General features: G+C 41.7%; 2 protein-coding genes and 1 non-coding gene across 3 annotated transcripts in view; all 3 read left to right on the forward strand.

The window, feature by feature from the left end:
- The first annotated feature begins 1,754 nt into the window (after window positions 1–1,754).
- LOC139650513 (DNA damage-inducible transcript 4-like protein) lies at window positions 1,755–3,431 on the forward strand. The gene is made up of 3 exons (XM_071527204.1): window positions 1,755–1,870; window positions 2,115–2,264; window positions 2,938–3,431. Exons 2-3 carry the CDS (start codon window positions 2,174–2,176, stop codon window positions 3,429–3,431), a joined length of 585 nt encoding a protein of 194 aa, XP_071383305.1. The 5' UTR covers window positions 1,755–1,870; window positions 2,115–2,173.
- An 8,889-nt stretch (window positions 3,432–12,320) lies between these two features.
- spag17 (sperm associated antigen 17) overlaps window positions 12,321–21,918 on the forward strand; it is a 28,664-nt gene continuing 19,066 nt past the window's right edge. Inside the window, 14 exon segments of the mRNA XM_071527200.1 lie at window positions 12,321–12,431; window positions 13,022–13,162; window positions 13,797–13,856; window positions 14,153–14,299; window positions 14,543–14,600; window positions 15,016–15,228; window positions 15,851–16,020; window positions 16,483–16,623; window positions 16,801–16,882; window positions 17,089–17,207; window positions 18,043–18,243; window positions 20,733–20,837; window positions 21,083–21,233; window positions 21,337–21,549. Coding sequence (XP_071383301.1) covers window positions 12,321–12,431; window positions 13,022–13,162; window positions 13,797–13,856; window positions 14,153–14,299; window positions 14,543–14,600; window positions 15,016–15,228; window positions 15,851–16,020; window positions 16,483–16,623; window positions 16,801–16,882; window positions 17,089–17,207; window positions 18,043–18,243; window positions 20,733–20,837; window positions 21,083–21,233; window positions 21,337–21,549 — 1,912 coding nt within the window.
- On the forward strand, window positions 18,449–18,519 carry trnag-gcc (transfer RNA glycine (anticodon GCC)). Its single transcript has one exon. It is a non-coding gene; the product is annotated as a tRNA-Gly (tRNA).

Genomic DNA, 21,918 nt, shown 5'->3' on the forward strand with positions numbered 1-21,918 from the left:
GCTGAACATCTGTCCTCAATCTCTTAATTGCCAAATGTACACACACACACACACGCAGAAAGATGAGATATTGGCTCGGTAGACCACCACATGCATAAAGATGACAACCTTCCCTACTTTTTCATGTGAAACACCCCCACATAGACTTACAATAGGCCATGGGCCGCTATTTGATGAGGTTTGTCCTAGACCTCCATCTGAGAAGGCTGATTTAGTACATAATTGCATGCCTGTCTGTGCTGCTGGTGGGGAAATTAAAGTGGACAGCGTGAAACCTCTGAGAATATGTTTCATGCTCAGAGTAGACATTTTTACATATTCTTTGATTTGCCAACCTCTAATAATGCTTCATTTTGCTGCAGAGTCTCTGCAGTTCCCCAGACACCAGTTTGGAAACCGCTGCTCTTCAGGTCAAATCCAGAGGTCACCATCTTTATGCATCTGGCCCATATTTCTAGGCCATTATCATGTCTCAGTACTAATTGTGCTGAAAATATTGCCCACTGCACAAGCTTTTAACGATTTTAAAGATTCCTTGTTTTCACTGTAACTATGCTAACTTAATTATGTTAAGTAGTCAAAGATGAAATATGGAATATACTGTCTTATTTCTCTGAACACACTGTAGGGTAGGCTATCTGTTTCCCACACATCTGCCTATTTAGTACAACCACTGACTCATATAGATGGTGGAGTTACAATAGCCACCACTATATGATTTTCATCAGCAAGTACTGGGTGTGCATCTGCTCTGAACTAAAAAAAATAAAATTAAATAAAAAACCTTAACTTCCTGATTCATTGACTCACATTAAAGCTTTCAAGTTTTCTATTCATCTTGCTCATAATTGATATAACAAACAAAATGACTGGAGATAGAAAGGATTTGCATTTAAAAGTGAGTGAATTCATGCTTGCACAACCTGTATCAATATCATCAGTGCATGTCTGTACCTTTCTTCCTCCCAAATGTTGCCCTAACAAGACAGTAAGTCTGTTTGCTGACTAAGATGCTGAAATGCGTAGGTGGGAGACTTAAGATTCTGATTCTTCTTTGTCTCCCACATCACAAAACATCTTTTGAAAGGTTAAATGGAGTGTTGTTGTGAATTGAATAAACAATCTAAGTTCATGAAATGAGCCATTTAGTGTCTCAACTGGGAATATTATCATTGAATACTGACACTGAATCGTGAGCTATGACCTGATATGATACCATCACAGTATTTCATTACAATCAGCAGGTTGTCATTGTGTATTTTATTTAAAACCAGTGATGTAGTGGCAAATAGAAAGGTGGGTAAACCTGATATAACCTTGAGTCAACACAAGGCAAACAACTAAAAGGCCATATCCTCAAGTTAACTTACAGTTTGATTGTACTTACTATAAATGTACGTTATAAAGGTTTATGTCAGGCCAAACAGGTGGATGAGCTCTATTCTGCAATAACAAGTTGAGTGCAGGTGGGTTTTTAAAACAAATACCTAATTTCACTCTACTGGCCACAGCCATCATGTTCCCAAATCCATGTAGCAACACAAATATGCTCCTCCACTATTGGTCAACTATTCCATTTAAAAGCCACTCCACAGCCAATCACGAGCGAGCTGATCGAGAGGAGGTGTTGCTTGGTAAATGTTTTCCTCGACGAAAGACGCGCTCTGATTGGTCGCAGCGGCAGATCAGCTGAGTGGGAGAAAGGTATAAATAATCCTCAGACAAGTTTTGAACGCTGCAGGCAGTGTGAGGGTATCGGTGTGTATGTTTGTGTGTGTCAGCGACGGGGGGAAGAGCCGCCGTGCATGTGTGAACTTATTTATGAGAAACTCTCGAAATTAAATTATTTTAGACTATAGAAGAGCGTAAGGTAAGTAGTCAAATGATACAGGTAGACATGCCGCTCTAACGACTGTTAATGCTGCTAGTAACTTATCCTGTCATGGGGGAAAACCGGGCAGGGTTTTACTGGTTGTCATGTTACCCAGTAATACATTTTGTCATTTTTAAGCGTTTATGTTTTTGCTAGTCACGTTAACGAGCTGTGTGACTCTTCTCGAGCTGAAAACAACCCGCTTCGTCTGTTGCATTGAAGCTATCACGTCATTTTTCAGGTAACTTGGCTAAACCAGAAGGAAGCAGCCCTCCTCTTGGAATAAGCAGGATTTTCACCATGGTTGCCACAAGCACATTAAAGACCAAAAACAGCGAATGCATATCGGAGCTGGTCGAGCGAAGATATGACCAGGCTTGCATTGAGAAAGGTGAGCTTACCGGCTGTTTGTGCATTTTTTTTTTTGTTTCTGTGCGGCTAACCCGCTAGTTGCTGGATACTTCCAGTTGGGCGCTTGTTTATCCCAGTGTGGTGCATGGCTGCAGCAGTGGAGGGGAGGGGGGGCGGGCAGAGGGAAGTCAACAGAGGATGAAGTCATCTCTCCAGCCTGGGTTTGCACAACAGTAGCCTACCTAGACATTACTTTAATCATTTCACAGCATCTTTAGCAGTACACTAAGCATTTGTGTAATGCAAAGCTGATTTTGTTTGATTCCTTTGTTTGGTTTTGAACAGTGAAGCGGTTTGCCCTGCTTTGTTTTTCTATCTTGTGTTTTTTTTGTTTTGTTTTTTCCTCATGTGATAGTGTCAACACTCATCATGTCAGGGCGTTGCAACCAGAGGGGATGCAAGAGTAAATTAGTTCCCACAGTCTGATCACGTAACTCATTTGCAAGTGGGGATTGGTGGAAATAGTGTTTGGCAGCTAAATTAGCCTAGACTTGGTGAGAGAAAAACCGTTAATGTGATCTCTTCAGTGCATGTAGGCATCTTAAAATCCATTTATTGTTCAGTACAGTTACTTTATTGTCATTTAAAGAGAAAGCTGCCTTTGATACCTCACACGGCATCCCTTAATGGTCAACCTGCTTTGTTTCCACCAGAACTGGACTTCTGGGATCACTGCTTGGCCGAACCCCAGAGGAACGTAGATGTCAGCGAGGACAGAACTTGTCAACAGCTGGCCAAGATGTTCGAGAACTGCCTGTCACGCGCCAAGAAGACGACGCTACACTGCTCCTCCGTGCTGGTACCAGAGAAGCTGACGCGGAGGATAGCCCGCGACGTGCTGCGGCTGGCGTCCGGCGAGCCCTGCGGCCTGCGCGGCTGCGTCCTCTACGTTCACCTGGAGCTGGAGAAGGGCTGCAAGCGGCTGGAGCGCATCGTGTACGACGCCGCTGTGGTGCCCACCTTCGAGCTGACTCTAGTGTTCAAGCAGGACGGCAGCGCCTGGCCCAGCCTGCGGGACTTCCTCTTCATGGGCACCTGCTTCGCCCCGGGCTTCAGGCACGTGCTCAAGCTCAGCCCGGGTTTCCGGCTGGTCAAGAAGAAACTGTACTCCTCCTCCTCGGCTGGTACCGTGGTAGAGGAGTGCTGAACGGGGGAAGAGGGACGGGTGGGAGTGGGGATGCGGGGTTTTGTTCTTTGGGTAAATGCACTGCTGCCTGAATGTAAATGACACTCCAGTGGTGTCTTATTTTCTACGATGTTTTTGTACAATACAGTTTGTCAATTCAACAATTAGTAGCTGGTACTGATTCAGTTTGGAACTAAAGAGTAGAAGCTAGAGTTTGATGCTTAAAAACAAGACTGATAGTTCAGAGACTTGCTTCACAGAATTTCTAACGGTACACATTTTTATCGACAAAATTGTAATATCCTGGATGTAGTTTGGCGTAATAAGAGCATTTTGCCGCTCGTGCACAATTTGAAGTTGTACATTTTGCAGATGAATGTAAAACTATGTTCACATCAACATGTTTGAGAGGGACATACTGTATGTTTTGTTAAGACACTAGCCACTTTGTTGATGCATCTGCGAGTTTCCAGATTTATCTAATGTGTTCAGCAACAGTAAACACACCTAGGCTTGATTAGGAGACTGATGAGGGAGTTGGGCAGTCTTTGGGGGCCATATGTAGCTAGCTGTGTAATGCTGTATTTAGAGGTGTGATGTTTAGATAAGCCATTGAGTGTCTTGTGAAGATGCTTCTCTCTTGGTGTGGGCTTCTCACACCAGGTGAATGTTGGACGCCTTAACTGCCATATAGAAATGTTTTTTTGTTTTTTGCACTTGATGATTGGATCACAGCTATGTGGGAGTTCAGTGTAATTCTTTTATCGCTTTTTTTTAAATATATATATATATATACACCCCCCCCCACCCCCCTTTCATTGCAAAGCCTTTCCAGATTGTTAAAGGGATAGTTCACCCAAATGTGAAAGTGTGTTTCCTTCTGACCCGTGAGGCACATAAAAATAACTGGAGGTCCAGCTGGTGATTAATCTGCTATGAATTGAGGGAGATTTGGATTTTAAGATTTTGGTGAATTATCCCCTACAGGTTGCAATGCCGTTCAGAATAAGTGAAGATGTTTTTTTTTTTTTAGACGTCATTCTAAATTCCTGTTAAAGGAAATGTTAGTTCTTGTCTATTTGACAATAAAACATTTAAACCCTATTTGAAGTTTGTGGAATTAATTGCACACATACAGACTTTCATTCAGCTGCTTCGAAGTAGTCTTTTGAATAATTTTGTTTGTTCAACAGGCATTCAAAATGTTTCATTCTGGAGCCGTAACAAGCCTGTTAGGAGCGACCACAGTGGCACAATGCAGGCTTTTTAAAGAGGACAACAAAAATGTGACGCATGTGCCTCATTATGCTTCGTCCTGACTGGTATTGCACAGAATTTTCAGCTTTGCATCATGAAAGCCACCAAAAATCCTGTAGGAATTGTAACTGTTTTAGCATTAGGCATGACACTAAATCATGGTTAATCATTTTGATGTTTCCATCTATCTTGGTTTTACAATACTGTGAGTCTATGTACTTACATGAATGACCCCATCAAGAATGATTTCATGATTAAGCCCCTAACCATATTGCTGTTGGCATTGAGCTATGTGAGTAAGCAGCTGTAATTCATGAGTGTTTATCGGTATAAAACATTTACTGTATCAATGCCAATCCTAACTATAGTCTGGTTGGAGGCTGACATTCCTTGCCAGGTCGAGGTATATTGAAGTAGCAGCTTGTGCGTATGCAGCTCTGTGGGTGTTTATGTAAGCACATCAGCTGATAGTTGTGAGACCCTGGGAGCTCACTAATAACCTGCAGAGTTCGTGTGACATTTCTCCCACTCTCTTTAATGGAGGTGTCTGCATGGTGATTTTGAGGGGCTCTGTTGTGTGCCATACTAATGAGAGCCGAATGAATTAAAGCTTTTGTCACTTGTGTGGGACTTTCAGAGCAGAGGCATTTATGCTCAAGACTGATTCCTCCAATTCGGCCTCTTGTCTTTGTGACTGCATGGTTGGAGGCCAAAGGAATAAGTTGAATGACGAAGTTGAAGGCCCATAAAAGTTGCACCAATTTTATGGTCATGTCTTTCATACAGAAAAACGGGATAAAGCAGCTACAGCAGGTTAATGAGACAAGCACATGATCTTGTGTTAGGAGTAGCATTCTTGTTATGAAGGGACAAAGCACCTGTGCATTGCCCCAAATGTGAACATTTACCATGTGTCACACAAACACACAACCTTGGCCCTGCCATGCTTGCACTTGCGAATGTGGGTCAACAATAAGAATTTACATGGTTAAGCCCATAAAAAAATAACACCATAAACATCTGTGGAGATTTACTCAGTTTCACATGGAGGATTTTTGGCTACATTATCACTGGTAGAACTGTGTATTAGAAAACAAATCTCAGAATGTTAGAGTGAAAATATGGAAGGCCAGAGGGACTCGCACTTAATCCAACTCTCGTAAAACTCTTATTAGCCTGGATACAGGACAAGAAATTTTACTGCCCTTATTTATGGTGTACTTTATCCTGAAAAGATTGAACTGAACCCAGGTGGCAAGAATATTTTTTATGTTGTAATACCTAGTTTAGCTCACTTATTTCACTTCACTGTAATAGACTTTATTTTCATATTCATTATTGTTGTACCTGTTTTGATTCATTTTACCAGTCATTCTCTTAATAGAGTGGATGTGTCAGGTACTTAATGTATTCTGAAATCATAGGCAGTTTACTATGGCATCAAATTTCTTCATATTTCCTATATGATTATTCTTTATAAAACACAAAATCTATTTTAAAGTTGCATCATGCCCAAATGATCATTTTTTAAAGCTACTATGTGTTGTTTTTTTAAGACGAGTACCTGCCACATGACTGTTTACACCTGAAAACTGCTGGGCATGGGTGTTAATGGTCGCTAAACCTTGCAGTTTGAATGTACCTGCAGTCAGATGATAATGCTCGGTGTTGCGCTGTCGACACCTACATTGAATTCACCTTGAAAGCCTCCAGGCAAAGGCAGAATTTCATCAAACCACTCAGCCTTGAGCGGATCTTTGTGAATGCAATCCCTTGAAGATGTGACGCTTACTATATCACATGCTTCGTTTCTACTGTATGCCCAAAGAAAGGAACTGGTCAGTCGGTGCTACACCATAACGCCCACTAACATAATGAACCTCGCCTCTCATGGAAAACTACTGAAGGGCTCTCTCTTACACTGCAAGAATTTGAACTGCACTGTACTGGCTTGGCAAGTAGTCACCGAAGCTCATGAATCTATTGGTGGTACTTGAGATCCCCAATGTCAACGTGATTCATCTGCACCAGCACAGTGTGGGCTTTAAGTGTCAGTACCGTGGTGTTAAAGGAGAAGAGGAGGGTCTTTCTCTCCAACTCTAGACTCTAGTCAGACTCTTCCCACATGTCCCTTTGCCTGCACGGGACGGCTGCCAACGTGACAACCTACAGATGTTTACTGAGCCGGCTATGCGTCGCCCCTCCATCCCTCCGCGCACCCTTCATCGAGTCATTGGATAGGGCTGTTTGTTCCCAGGAGGATGTGCCGGGCCCGGTGCCATGTTTTGCTCCTGACCCACAAAACAGCCCCTTTCTTGGAAGATTGAAATCTGATGAAGTTGGCTCGAGCCTGCATGCGCGTCACACTGGGACTGAGAGTATTATAAGATTCAGATATTATTTAATGTTTATCTGTCTTGTGCGTCTTTTGTTTATATCCTCTGTAAACAACATCATTGGACTTTCTGGAAGGCTTAAGTGTTTTTTATTGCGATATCCATGAACAAAAGCTGCTTTACGGGAGTTTACCAAATGTTACCAATACAGCTCTTCAGACTTGGTTGTTTTTGTATATCTAACTTGCAAATATCTAACTAAACCAGTATTTTTAACCAGTATATTATAATAGATAGTAGAGTGGATATAAGTGGATTAGCAATTAAAAAAAATTAATCTATCACTGAATGTCAAAAATAGCCTCAACATGATCTGTAAGACTATTCCCCTCTACCACAGGCCTTATGACTGGTCTGCTATGTATGTATGGCATAGAACACTCATTATTGCACAACTGGATTATTGAATATGAGTGTGCAGTTTACTGACATCATCACATTACAGGGTTTCTGGGTACTGAAGTTCAAATCTTTCAAATTACAACAGTTACCTCACGCTGCCATTTGGAGCCAACAGCAGAGAGGGCTTAACACAACTTAAAACACATTGACTGCGGTGGATTACAGTAGTCATCAAGGTATCAAGTTTGACACAACATAGAAACACAGGGGCACACTGTGGGAGATGTTGTTTTGTTTATTTTTTTAATAGATTATGGATGTTTACATTCAGAGTTTAGCACATAGTCAAATGTAAAGTCAAATCAGTCAGTGAATTCCTGTGTTTGTTGATACAGCATACAGCCATCCACAACATTTTACTTCACGGCAAGCTGCAAATAAAGGTCATCTCACCACTTCGTTAATTGATGCTGGACAACTGTTCAACAACTTGATATTTGAAATGAATATGAGCACCAGCGATCCGGACACACAGCGCCGATCTGTTTGCGAGGCCAACCATTTAAAATTGATGCTGCACATGATCATGCGTGCCTTGAAGGCCTGGGTGGAACAGAGCATGAAGTTCAGGTAGTGGCTTTCCAAGAAGTTGAATAATGTTTTATTTTGTTGGCCACTTTAATGGGTAAAGTCTGTTATGGCTTGGTCAGATGACATTGACTTGAGTAGGAGTGTAACTAAGTGGCCAGTGGACCAAAACAAGATTATGGACTCATCTTAAATATGCCCTAAAGACAGAAGATAGGCCTCCTGATGGATAATCCACAACAAACCGCTGTTACATAAAACAAAATAGCCCTGACCAACATAGAATACACATGAATAGCAACGGCGTCTTCCTGAAAAAACTTTGATATCTTTGGATGTTGCCATGCTATTCGTAGCTGGGTGAATGGAGCGCTGTTACCGCACCACTACGTGTTTATCTGGCCAGTGTCTGACCTTCGCGGGACGCTGCCTGGGGAACGTTCTGATCTGACAAGCCCTCTATAATGAATGGGCTGCTGGCTTGAGACACGGGTTTCTCTGGCATCTGACAAGTGGGCGTTGTCTCTCCCTTGACCTTTTATGGGGGGCTGGAAGTAGGTCGTTGCCTGGGTGAAATCACCTTCGCGACAATGGCTCCTTGCCAATATGCAAACTGTTCCAAGTGGAGCAATTGGAAATCTGTGGCAAAAACATGCCTTTGGTGCAGAGGTGGCGCAGTTGATTGGTGTACAGAATATCATACAAAATCATGAGATTCTTGACAATGCGCTTTACAGTTTGCTCATGACTAGAGCAATAAGCATTCCATGGATTCACTGCAAATGAGTCATTATTAATAAAGGCACACTGTATGAACTGTATGGAGTCCTTGTTAATTTTTGCAATAGAGCATCTCTCCCAGCTCAAATAGGCCTCTTTGTAGGCTGTACAGCTCTCACGGCCCAAATCAGCTTCTATTGAGCAAAAAGCATGAAAGTATCTTGCCACGCAGATCTTGGCATGTGAGTGTGCAAAGTCGCATCTCCCTGGAAAGCATAAGTAAGCAACCAGTATGACCCTCTGTCATGGGACTGGTCTTTTGGTGTCCATCTTGCCCTGAGTAATCCATCGTTCCCCTTGAAATTTTTGCTGAGTGAATCAAAACTAAAACATGCAAAGAAACTCTGAAAGTACAACAGTAGATCTAGGATCACTGATCAGATACTCTACTGTTCTTATTCATATAATTTCAATAATTGTCAAAATGCAACATTTTTGAGCTGATTTTGACAGTGTAACAATGATTTATTTTATATAATAAGATATTTTAATTAAACATAAACAGGAGACATTGTTTTGTTAAAACACTGGCCTAAATCAAGACCTGCCATATTTATAGCTCCACTTTATTTGAAACCACAAACACAGATGGTCAAAATAGTTGTTTCCATTTCAAGCACTGAGATGTAATTGCAGAGCAAATAAAAAGAAATGCAATTTCCCCTGCAGATGTTTGAAGGACTTTGTGTAAAATAATAATATTAGCCAGTAAAAACCTGATGCAGAAATGGTTATTATAATGAGATGTAGTGCAGCTTATTTAATTGTGGCCCTCTCAAATACAGCTGAGAGCGTGTGGGGGCGGTGAAGTGGCCGTGGCTCCTGCACGCTTCAACATCCATTAGTGTTTAGTATCTTCATATTCACTCCACTTCAGTATTCACTTCATTAACATTCAAAATCTTCTGTCCCATAAATGAAAAATAACTCAAAGCAAGCATGAAGGCATCAAAACAAGCTGCTGTAGTGTTGTATCTTGGTTCCAAATGGATTCACAATCTACTTTAGATTCACATATCAAAATAGAACTGGAGACTCACTTCTTATCTCTGTTGTGATAATTTATCTCCTCTCTTGTTGCTTGGCTCATCTGGTGGAACAATTGTTTCATCATTCAAGATACAGACAAAATTACTCTGTAGTGTCTCTGTTCCAGATTTCCATTCTTGGGATGTTCTGGGTCATTCTTCACTGGTTTCTGGCACTGGAGACGAAGCAGCTGTCTTCCATGATGTCAATCACCGCTCTGTGGCTCAAGAGCTTGATTCACTGACTGGACATAGCAGAATTAATGCTCATAACTACTGCCATTGACATTTATGGGTGTGTGCATGTGTGTGTGCGTGTGTGTGTGTGTAATTTTGGACTTATATGGATTTTTGAAGGCTGAAAGTGTTCCCCCCAGAATTTAATTCTCAGCAGATTGGAGAAGCCTCTGAAACAGCATTCAGACCATCATGGAACACTAAAACTCTCCATTGAAACCCAGACTAATGAAATACTTTTAGTGTCAGCAGTTCTTTAAGGCAGAGTGACCCACTGCACCTATTTTCAGACTGTTTTTATGTAGCTGTGGTCAGGGAGGAACCTCCATCATATCAGAAGTGCATGACATGACTGCCTGATGTCTGATATTTAACAAAAATATCAATCTATCATATCAATCTAACCCTGGTGTATGTGTTTGTGCATATGTGACAGTGTGTCAGTATTTAATTGCTGCAACATTCACAGAAACACTCATTATGGGAAGTATTTCTCTAGTTATCTCAGCCATTGATATGATAATCCCATGGAATGACAAAAGACTTGACCACAATGAGGCCCACTATGCTCACAACAAATACCTTCCACCATTCCCACTGGCAATATCACACACAAGTTTGAAATGATATGGCAAATCGGGGCAATCAGATCTCTCCAGTTATCTAGTTTCAGCTTTCAGGCTTTAGGCCGAAGCTGAGACTAAAAATCCAATGCAGGGGAAGAAATATTGAATTTCTTTGACCTAAGCCTCATGCCTGCTTGCTGATCTGGGACACCAAGACATTGAGTAATGTCAAGGGTGAACTCAAATCCTCTCTTTTCAATATTGCTTTATTGCTATTTACTTATGCTGTGTGTGTGTGTGTGTGTGTATGTGTATGTTTGTGTGTGCTGTGTCTGTGTTTGTGTGTGTGTGTGTGTGTGTGTGTGTGTGTGTGTGTGTGTGTGTAAGAGAGAGACTGTAAGCTGCCATATTTTCAACTGTTTGGGAGCTAAAAACATGCTTTTCTCCAAGAGGCATGGAGTCCCACAACACAAGGAATCCACTGCCATCTAGTGGAATTGAGGCACGATAACTGTATTTGATTAAAGGACAGATATGACATTTCTCAGACATCAGCAAAATCAAAATCATACCTCAGCCACAGCCTCTCCATCTAGCATGCAAACAACATATTCATCTGTATCAAAGAATTTCCATAAGAGAGATGAGCATACAGCAGATGGATCTTGTATGGCCACTAAGAAAACCTTAACAGTTGGAGTGGTTCGTCAGTGTGTGTTAATTTTGCTGTGGTGAGGCCTAATGCCTGTCATGTAAATACAACAAATATTGCAGGGAAATCCAGGAAAGGGTCATTGCTTGAATACATACATTTTTCATGTTTTAAAAGAAACTTTATTTTTAAACTCTCCTCTTTCTTTGGTGCCTGGGAATTCATACAGAAGGTAGACACCGGAGTCTTCCCATTAAATCCACCGTTAAAATTCACGTTCTCCCACTGAAACTGTTAGCCAGTAACTTTTCCTGTATCCCAGCAGTAAATACAACATCTTTGTCTTTTGTGCTGTCCTGTCTTTTCATGTCCTCACATATTTTGTTATCTGTCTCATACTTTTTAGAGAAAAATGCATGGCCATTAAAGGGCAAACCAGCACTAAATCATGTTTTTTAGCTGTAAACATGGTTATATGGTTCCTACATACGTTGTGAATATCATTAACACATGTATTCCTCTCTGCTGCAAGGCTGCTCGCCTACAACACAATGTTTACTGCAAACTAATCACGTAGAGCTTTCTGTCAGCATGTGTACAAGATGCTGTGTTAAGTTAACCAGAATAAGATCGGAAATTAAGCTACTTTGCCTTCAAAATAAAAACAAAACTCGCAACTTGAACAATAAAATTCGCCACGTTGGCTTTGAAAAGAACATTTTGTGCAAAAACAGCAATGCTGTTTTCATTTGCTTCAGATGACTCCTTAAATATATTCTTTATTTTTACTGTCATTCTTTCTTTGTATAACTGAAAATAACATTTAAACACATGGGTTTTACTTTGAAAGACGTTTACAGGAAGTCTGATTTATCATTCTGGTTGTCTTTACACTGGTGTCACTACCTGCACTGCTGTTGCCATTGGCAACACAAGCACCAGGAGACGCTGGCGGACAAACTAACCGTCAACTCCTAATTTTGCTTGGAAAACTTTGAGAGTATCGTCAGTATTTTATGTTCTTCACAGAGTAACCGTCCATATGGAGTAGTAAAAAAGGGGAAATGCCATCAAAGCGAATTAAAAGTGGCTCAGGCAACAACGCCCCTGCTGCTGGAGCTGCAGCTAGCAACAAGAGTTGGGAGACTGGTCTAACCGCAGCACTGTTTGAAGAGGTCTGTTATGCTAACTGACCACTTTTGATTGTTGGCTTAACTAGCTAACACGTTGGCTCTAAAGTTTACTCTTTTCTTACTGAAAATGACAATGGCAATACCTATATTAACACGTAACTACACACAATAGAGGTAGCTAGTGTCAGGTATTTAGCTATTTTGTGTGTGTGTGTGTGTGTGTGCGTGTGTGTGTGCGTGTGCGTGTTGCATTGTATTTCATTACTTTGCTTTGGATATTGTTGGGAGTCATAGAGTGTGTGTGTGTGTCTGTGTGTGTGTGAGAGAGAGTGAGTGTGCGTGTACTAAACCCTTCTACCCTTTCTTACTGGCTCTCTTTTTTGTACCTACACATCATCATTGTAGGGACACAGAAAACTATTGTCAGGACGCTGCAGCGCTGACCCTTGCACTCCTTACTATTGGTTGTGCTGTTGACCAAGGAGGACATTGCATCAGCTTAATGCCTAAAATGTGAATGTCAGTGACACCATCACAGGACACCATGAGGTTATTCTTTAGGTCTGTGTTGTTGACCTGGATGTGTATGCATGTGTCTGTTGTGTTCGATGGTATCTGAATGCTGTTTGCAGGACTCCTGGAGGGCCTGTGTGTCAGTGGTGGTTGGGAGCAGTCCAGAGGATGAGGAGCTGACTGGGGCTCTGGGTCTGGCTGTACAGCAGCCGCTACGCAAACTCTTCACCCTGCTTACCTGGGACAGCACACTGGCTAAGGTAATCTAAGCTTTGTCCAAGTTCAGGCTTAATATTAGCATGGTTCCTGTAATTTTTTTTGTAGCTGTGGTGGTCTGGTGTTATGTCCAGGTTTGGTTCTAGTGTAGTACTTAAACTAACTGGAAACCTCCATGATTCAACTAATGCGTATGGAATGAATAGGTATTAACACACTAACAATGAGTGGCTTTTTTTTAACTGTTACTAACTTGTGTCTCGAATAAAACAAAGAGCTTACCAAGAAACAAAGATACCGTCATCTGCAGCACTTTCCTCTCAGATTTATGTAGCTTTCACATCTTTAAAAACTTGTACGAACTGAAAACACATAAAATACATAAATACAAAACCTTGAATTTGTGTGGACATTCATCTTTACTCCATGTATCACCTACAACTGTAAGTTCAAGAGGTGTAAATACATTTTAGTATCTATAGTCTGACAATCTAAATCTCTTCATGCCTTCCTACATGTTTTTGAGTATTTCAAATACTCAAACATCTGCGCCTCTTACCTCCCAGATTTTACTTGCTGTTTTTTTGGATTTATGATTGCCCTTCATCACTACGATACATACCTTCCTTATCTGTATTTTGTCAAAGGAAAACCTTGCTCTGTCCTTTGTATTTGCAGATCCATGAACTGGGGAACCCCAAAACCAAGAAGCCCAAGGATGTCCCCATCTTCTATGAGGTGAGCTTGGGATTTCTTAAAGCTGTAAATCTACAGTATATGTAGTGTAGTAGAGAATGAATGATCAGTGTGTCAGTGTCTATGTGCCTGAATTCATCATCATGTGCAATCGTGTGTGGGTTTTTGAGTTAGTATGTGTGAAACTTTGAAGAAAATTGGTATTGGTAATAAATTAGTGTTGGTGTCATTTTTAAAAGAGTTCTAATGTCACATGGTGTATAGAGGCCTTTCCAACTTTGAAAAACTTGGAAACCTTGGGTGGGTGTTTGTGTGTGTGTGTGTGTGTGTGTGTATAGGTGATGGAGCCTGCCAAGGTGCTGCTGGATGCAGGGGAGGAGATTCCCTGTGACCTGATGGCAAAAATACTAAAGTTCCAGCTGCTAGAGATCAAAGCCAATGATCAGCAGAGGGGGGCAGCCGAACAGGTGAGTGATTTTAGTTTTGTTTTGATTTTACATTATGATCAGTTTTCAACAGAGGAAGGCAAATTAAAGGGGTCAGATTAAAGAGGTTGTTACTCAGGGCAATTTTTTGTGCAGTTTTGTGTAATTTGAGTTTCCTTTAAGGCTGAGGAGGAGAAGGCAAAAGGTAAGGTAGGTCCTCGCTCCGCCACAAAAGACAAGGGAGGGGCCAAGGCTTCGGAAGACAAGGCCAAGAAACCCCCTCCGGCTGTGGGACCTTCTAAGGAGAAAGAGACCAAGCTCAAACGCAGGGGGGAGAACGTTGAGCCGCCTAAGTTCATAGGTAACTCTTAAAATTCAACACCAATGTGTCTGGCTGATGGAGCTCAAGCTAAAACAACAATAATGTTGTCATCCTATGTGCAATAATTGCAGCAACGGCATAGGTGAATGCATAGGTTTTGATACTAGGTCTTTTGCAGTTTGACGTTTTCAAGGCTGTAGAACCCAAACATCATTATCAGATATTTGGTAGGCCGTAGACTGTATTGGTTGGAAATTCATGAAACGTAATGAGAAAACACGTAGACAAGAGGTTTGGCCAGAGGCTACCACCCACCACTACAGTATGTGTAGGGAGTGTGGGTGATTGCATGCATTACATGGGTATGTGTGTGTATGTGTGTGGATGGGAGAGGGAGGTTATACTTAATGGGATTTATTTTCTGTGTGTGTGTGTGTTTTTGTGTTTTGCACAGATGACGAGCCAGATGACGGTCCACAGCACTACATCCTGTTGCTGGGCTTCCATCAGCCCCAGCTGCTTAGTGCACTTGATGCTGTGGGTGTTCATGTAGCCAATGTCGTCAAGTTGTGTTCAGAGCACACACATGCTTCTGAGGAGCAACAGGAACCGCACACTCCTGAAGGAAGCCAGCAGAGCCAGAGAGGATTTCCAGTCATGGATGCAGGTAAAATAAAGAAACATGAGTACTAGTTGAAGTATTCTGAAGCCTGATACCCAGTATTGGTATTGGTGCACCACTATTTGAAACTGTTTTCAGATATATAGATTTCAGATATACAGTAGTAGCCATAGTAGTGGCCCCCCACCCTGTCATTTTACATATTGTGATATTTGTTGTTGTGAAAAATAATCTTCAGCCACAGACTGACAAGGCGTAGTTCATAGTCACATTGCCCATTCATTATCAGCATACATCATACTGAGCACCAAAAAAATCAGTTGGAAATCTGTAGAAAATGTGTAGGAACCCTGCATTTATACGAAGTAATATTTTTTGTACAAGCACCTCTGTCAACACCTCATAGATTCAGCAGAAGATTTTTATGTTTTCACATGAATTAAAGGTTGACTTAATTGTTTTATGGTTTAGAGGGTTAGGGTTAGGGTTAGACCCTCGGGTGCATGAAACCCATTCAAACTTCATAAAAATTGTATAATTCAGAAGTGCTAAAATTCATGGCCGTCAAATCTGGTATTTATAGATCACAGATGACTTTTTGGAGGCACAAGGTTTTCCAGTGACAGTAGTAATATTAGAGATTAACCTTTTTCACATTATGTTAAAGAATCATTTGAGCTGGCTGAACAGTCCAAGAGGCTGGAGCTCTTCTGGTCAGGTCTGGGGCCGGTGCTGGACAGCGGGCCACCTGTCTCCAAGCTCCACGATGTGGCTCGACTCAGCTACACCGTCCCAGATCCCCCACTTCCCCCACACACACAGGACCCCGAGGCTGTGGTGAGTTGGGTCTGATCGGTACGGGTTTCTGGGATCCGATGCCAACGTTGATATTAAAGGATCAGATATTACAGATTAAAAAGTTCTGAAAATATCATCAAATCAAATTGCTGCCCTAATACATTCAGTCAATGGCACACTATTTTGGCACTTGTGTGAAACTGGTCATTTTTACTTCATACTTTGTAATTAAAAAATGACATTAGGCAGTTGCTTTTTCAGTTGCTCCTTTGTTCTCTCTTTCTGTACATGCCTGTCAGTCTGTCTATTTGTTTTTTTTTCTTTCTGTTTTTACATTTTGCTTGTCTGCCAGTCTCAGTTTTTGCTTTTCCCTGTTGATTGTTGTCTTACTCTTTTTCTCTTTGTCTTTCTCCTTATCTCTCCTTCTCTTTGTTGGCTACTCAGTTGATTTCACATAGCATTTGATTAGATTTTGTGTTTGTGTGTGTACTGTATGTCCAGCTGCCGTTGGGAAGCCGTATCTTCGAGGGCGTGGCCTGTCTCATCTATGACTGTCTGGACTGGCGTAGGCAGCACCAGCACTACCTGGACAACATCAAGCTCATCAATATACCCACTGTTGTTAAGGTGGAACCTGCAGAGGTACACATGTGCACGCACGCATGCATGTCAAAATAATGACTCATTGATAAAGCATTTGTGAAATAAGCTAAAGAAATAAAGCCACTGCTACTTAATTTACCTAGACTACTGGCATGAGCTCCAAGCTGGCTTATGTTCCTTATATTCCACTAAGTAATATTACATATTACGTGCCAGGTTATGCAGAGCCCTCTCCCCATGAGTCCAGGCTCCAAGAAGAAATCAGTGCGAGAGGACACTCCACCAGGCTCCAGCCAGGGTAAAACCTTTCTCTACAGTAATCCTCCTGTAGCACTGACTGTGTGTGTGTGTGTGTGTGTGTGTGTGTGTGTGTGTATGTGTGTGTGTGTGTGTGTGTGTGTGCGTGCGTGCGTGCGTGCGTGCGTGCGTGTGTGTGTGTGAGATTTGAAGAGGAGAGGACACCCTAACCCTTGTTCTTTCCCATCCTCTCTTCTCTATGGACAGAGCCCGAGCTGCCTCCTCTCTCTACACATGTGGACATGCGTTACTATGGCAACCTATTGGACCTGATTCCCCCTGAGGCCTGCTCTGTGCCCCTCATCTTGCACTGTATGCTGGAGCAGGTCAGTGTGTGTGTGTGTGTGTGTGTGTGTGTATGTGTTACTGTGACTGCAGGTGTTTGAGCAGAACCAGGATTGTGAAGGTGTCAAATTGGTCCCTTACTACCTGTCTGTGAGGTCAACACCTTGTCTGAGGGGGTCAGCAGATAACAATGCTCCTGAGACTGCTTGACCTGTAGTAATAAATATGTCACCAATATGTTGCCAGTTGAAATGGGCAGCTCAGTTCAGATCTTCCTTTAGTCATTTTTGAAGAGTAAAGGACAGTTAATCTTAAATTATGAAATTAGTTCTCTCTTTTTTTTGTGTTATCAATAGGGTTCCCACGGGCCTTGAAAATTTGAAAAAAATAAAATAAGGCCACAAACGTTTTTGAAAATTAATGGATGGTCTTGAAAGTACTTGTATTTTTTATTCAAATATAGCCTCCAAATTCATCAATATGCTTCAGCTTTCTGGTCTTCTCTCCAACACTTCACATCCTGAAGAAAACCCCATGATGGGTATTTATTGTTTGTATAGCAGCAGTTTTAAAATGAGTTTTGACCAACGTCATGTCTTAGCCCACAACATGCCAATTTTGAGTCCTTGAATTTCACCAAACAAGAGCAAGACATTGAAAAATCCAAATTCACACGTTGGCGCCACCAAGTGGCAGCAAGAAGTAACTGTTTAAATTGTGAGGGTGGGACGGGACACTCTTGTCTGAGGCAGCCCCACTGTGTGATTTAGGCTGATAAGATGGGTGTATTTTTACATGATAATCCTGCCTAGTGTAGCCTTAATTTGCTAGTCTATTCCAAGTTTGATTCTTCTGTGTGTATGTGTGTGTGTGCAGGTGGTGATATCCACAGAGCAGCCCCTCCCTTCGTTGTCTAAAGCGGTTGAGGAGCCCAGAACCAACGCTGGTCTCTTGATGGACCATCAGCAGGCGAGCTACATGCTCCAGAGCTTCCTGCCTCTAGTCCGCACAGAACAGGAGAGGAACCACATGCTGAACAGCCTCCTGACTCTGGTACAGAATCAACAAGACAGGAAGGTATGGTGCCCACACACAAGAACACACACACTTTCAGAAGAGTACAGTATAGTACATGCTGATAGCAACAGGACAGGAAAGTATAGCGTAAAAAAAGTACTAATTCACATTCTTTGTATTTTGTGAAGTGGAAAATAGTGTGCAGTCACTCTCCCACACCCACTCACTAATTCCCCCAGACACTCAGCCAGGGGCTCACATCTGAGCATTGGTGGTTCAGTGGTAGAATTCTCGCCTGCCACGCGGGAGGCCCGGGTTCGATTCCCGGCCAATGCAAGAGATGTTTTTTGTGCAGCGGTCACTGCCTGTGAAGTGATCAGATTACAACAGGCGGGACAAGCTGCAATCCTCTGGAGCAACACACCCAATCCCTACAAGCCCCAGCGTCATGTTGACAGGCTCCTTGCAGCCGCACAAAGACTGGGGCGGGGACAGGGTCAGAGGTCGTGTGGGCGGGGGCATGGTCAAATAACGGATCCGGCACAGACGAAAGCATGTGGAATGAGGAACTTCTTTCTTCTCTTTCATGTGCTGTTTTTTGACACGTTATTAATGTTCCTAAACACAAACATTCTGTATTTAACTCAGATAAGACCCTTAACTAATACAGTCTATATTCTAAACCACAGCTAAATTATCCATACAGCCCTTCCTGCTCACTCAGCAAGACGTCAGTTTTCCATCTTGAAAGTTTTGAAGAACATGACCATAAAACATGAAACCTGTATTTTCATAATGAAGTCATCAGAATCCTTTTTTTTAATGCCTTTTGTGTTTTGAAACTTTCACATACATAGAAATTAGATTTAATACCAAATAGCTGGCATACACATACACACAATCAAGTTGTTGATATATTTCTATCTGTGTTTTTAAACATTAATTTCAATAGAAATCAGATTTTTATTCAAAATTACCGTATACTCTAATAACACAGTAGAGAATAGCTAGGATACAAATACATATAATGTCCGGCAGATGGTGCTGTAATCACAGTAGAGAATAGCTGGCATACACATACATACAGACACACATAGACACATACAAGTACTATATAAAGAAGTATATAGTATGTTTATTATTAGTATATTAGTATTAGTGTTATTATTAGAGGTTATTAGATGTAGGTCCCCATTATCAGCTTATAGGGAACATTGGTCCTGAGTGCTCACGTGATATATCTTTTTTTACATACGGCTTCTAAAGGATTTTCCGTTATAATGATAAATACTATGAGATCGAATCAGAACTCACTTAGGATAAGACATGGAAAGTGCTATACCTTGACATATCCAGTTGATGCCCATGGACGTGAGTAATCTTGGCTATGTGCCAGCACCTAGTTTGACACCCACTTCACCACAATAACATAACAGATTGCTCACATTCAATAAACAGCTGCACAGGGTATGCCTATGGATTTTGTCACTCCAGCTGTGTAGTTTTTCCGAAGTCACTGGCTTATTCCTGGATTATTAAATTTGATTATAGACGATAAAGGAATAACTATATCTCATGGATACTCAGTCTATGGCTCTGTGTTTTTAGAGGGCAAATTATTTGCTGTATTGAGGCTACAATCTAACACCTATGTCCATCCTTGAAATTAACCACAAGGGAAAAAGGCACTAAATTATATAGTAATGACTGATTTTGGTAAGCTGTACTGGTTGTAGTACAGTAGTTAAATCACTCAGGATTAAGAGATCAGTATTTCTCATTCATTATAATAGAGCGCTGTGGTGCTACTCTGGGCTCTGCTTAGTCAAACTGATGCGTGGGCGTTTAAATGGGGCATCATTTTACAAAGTAGCAGCCATTTAGGCATTAATCAAGAGCATATTACTATAGATAATAAAGTTGTCTTCACAAATGATAACCTAATTTAGCTTAAGAAGCAATGAGTCGAGTACAAGCTCACCAGATTGTAGACCATTAAAAAAAAGAAAGGTTGGCTGTATAGTTGATTTTAAAGTATTTTTTTAAAAGACAGCAGAGTCACATTTGAGGTCCCTAGTGCAATATGGGGGATGTTATGTCGTGACCCTGCCTATCAGACATGATCTGACCTCGCCCAATAACCTCCCCTGTCCCATTCTGAGGGCTGCAGTTATGGGTACTTGAGCTCCGTTTCTGCAGCTGACCCTGAAAAGAGAATTTCCCTACAGGAATCAATGTAGTATCACAGAAAAGTATTGTTGAAATGCTCACTCACTTGTCTATAGTCTTGCCTGGAGTCATAGGGAAGTAACACCATAAAATAATACACACTATAATATACACACTAGTTGTCAGAATAGCAAAGTGGTCTAAGGCCTTAGGGTCTCTGGTCTCCAAATGGAGGCTTGGGTTTGAATCCCACTCTCACAAGTAGTTATGAAACTTGTTAAGTTGTCCATTTCCTTACGATTTCAGATTTTTTGGATACCCTGTACAGCATGTATTCATTCATTTGTCCTTGTTGTATTCCCTGCCGTCTGCTGTGTTAGAAGCTAGTGGAGGAGTTTGCAGTAGAGGAGGCCCAGCAGAAGGCTGAGCGCCCCCTGGTTTTCAGACACCACGATGAGAGGACACTACGACTGAGGCAGATAACTGTGAGTTGATTTTGGACAGCTGCAAGATGATGAGGAATGCAATTAAAACAATACCCAATATACAGATTATAATGTTTACAAGTTTTGTCATGAATTTTCGGAGTATTAGATATTAGAATATTACTCATGGTTGAGACAAAGGATATTGCCTGTATTTTTGCCCAATGCAAGCGGCAATATTTTGCCACTGTATATATGTTTATATACTGTGTGTGTATGTGTGTGTGCGTGTGTTTCCCCCCTAGGTGCATCAAGGCTTTGACCCAGCAGAGGTGGAATTGTCCAAGATGAAGCTGTCTCCAGTGTGGGATCTGATCCGGTCTGCAGCTCTGCAGAGAGACAGCGACCCCAGCAGGATGGCAATCAAACAGCAGCTGCTCCACTACTGCACAGACGGTCAGAAACCAATCAAAACAAACATCACTGTACTTTTCAGAGGCACCCACCTTAGCTCCACTCTTACTTCATGGGCTTGGAAATGACATATGATTTCTCAAAGATGGTGTGTCGTGGCCGGAGGTGGAGCGTCTGTTCCGTCAGAGTGTGTTGGAGAGCGTCCCGCTGACCGGTCTGGACCAGCAGGGTCTGCTGCTGAACGCTACTGGGCCGCTGGGAACGCCGGCACCAGCACAGCAGCAGACGCCCCTCCTCATCCCCTGGGACGATCCACTGTCCTACGCCAAACAGCAGCCATGTAGCCAACAGACCAAAGGTACGTTGCATTTGTTAGGAACTGTTGCTTTGGAATAGTAGTTGAACTGTTATGAATGAGTTCTGCCTACAGCTGAGCTTGTTATGATACAATGCCATTCAAATTATATTTAGCCAGGGTCGTGACAAAGTCTTAAGACATCATATTTTATTATATTATTTATTTTTACAATATTTATTAAATTATATTATAGAAATTCAAGGCCTCAAAAGGTTTAACATACAATTAGGCTATATATAATATTTTAAGCTTTAAATTCAATTTTAGAGGTCTTTAAAATGTTGTAATTTCTTGGTGTGCTGGTCCACTAGTGGGAATTCACCCCAGTCACAAAGTCCTGTATTGTAATACATCTACAGTTTTTTTCAT

Source organism: Centroberyx affinis, unplaced genomic scaffold, assembly GCF_046629955.1.
Source record: "Centroberyx affinis isolate AG114_WGS23_722 - 3 ecotype Tasmania unplaced genomic scaffold, CSIRO-AGI_Caff_v1 ptg001499l_1, whole genome shotgun sequence".
NCBI classification, from domain to species: domain Eukaryota; kingdom Metazoa; phylum Chordata; class Actinopteri; order Beryciformes; family Berycidae; genus Centroberyx; species Centroberyx affinis.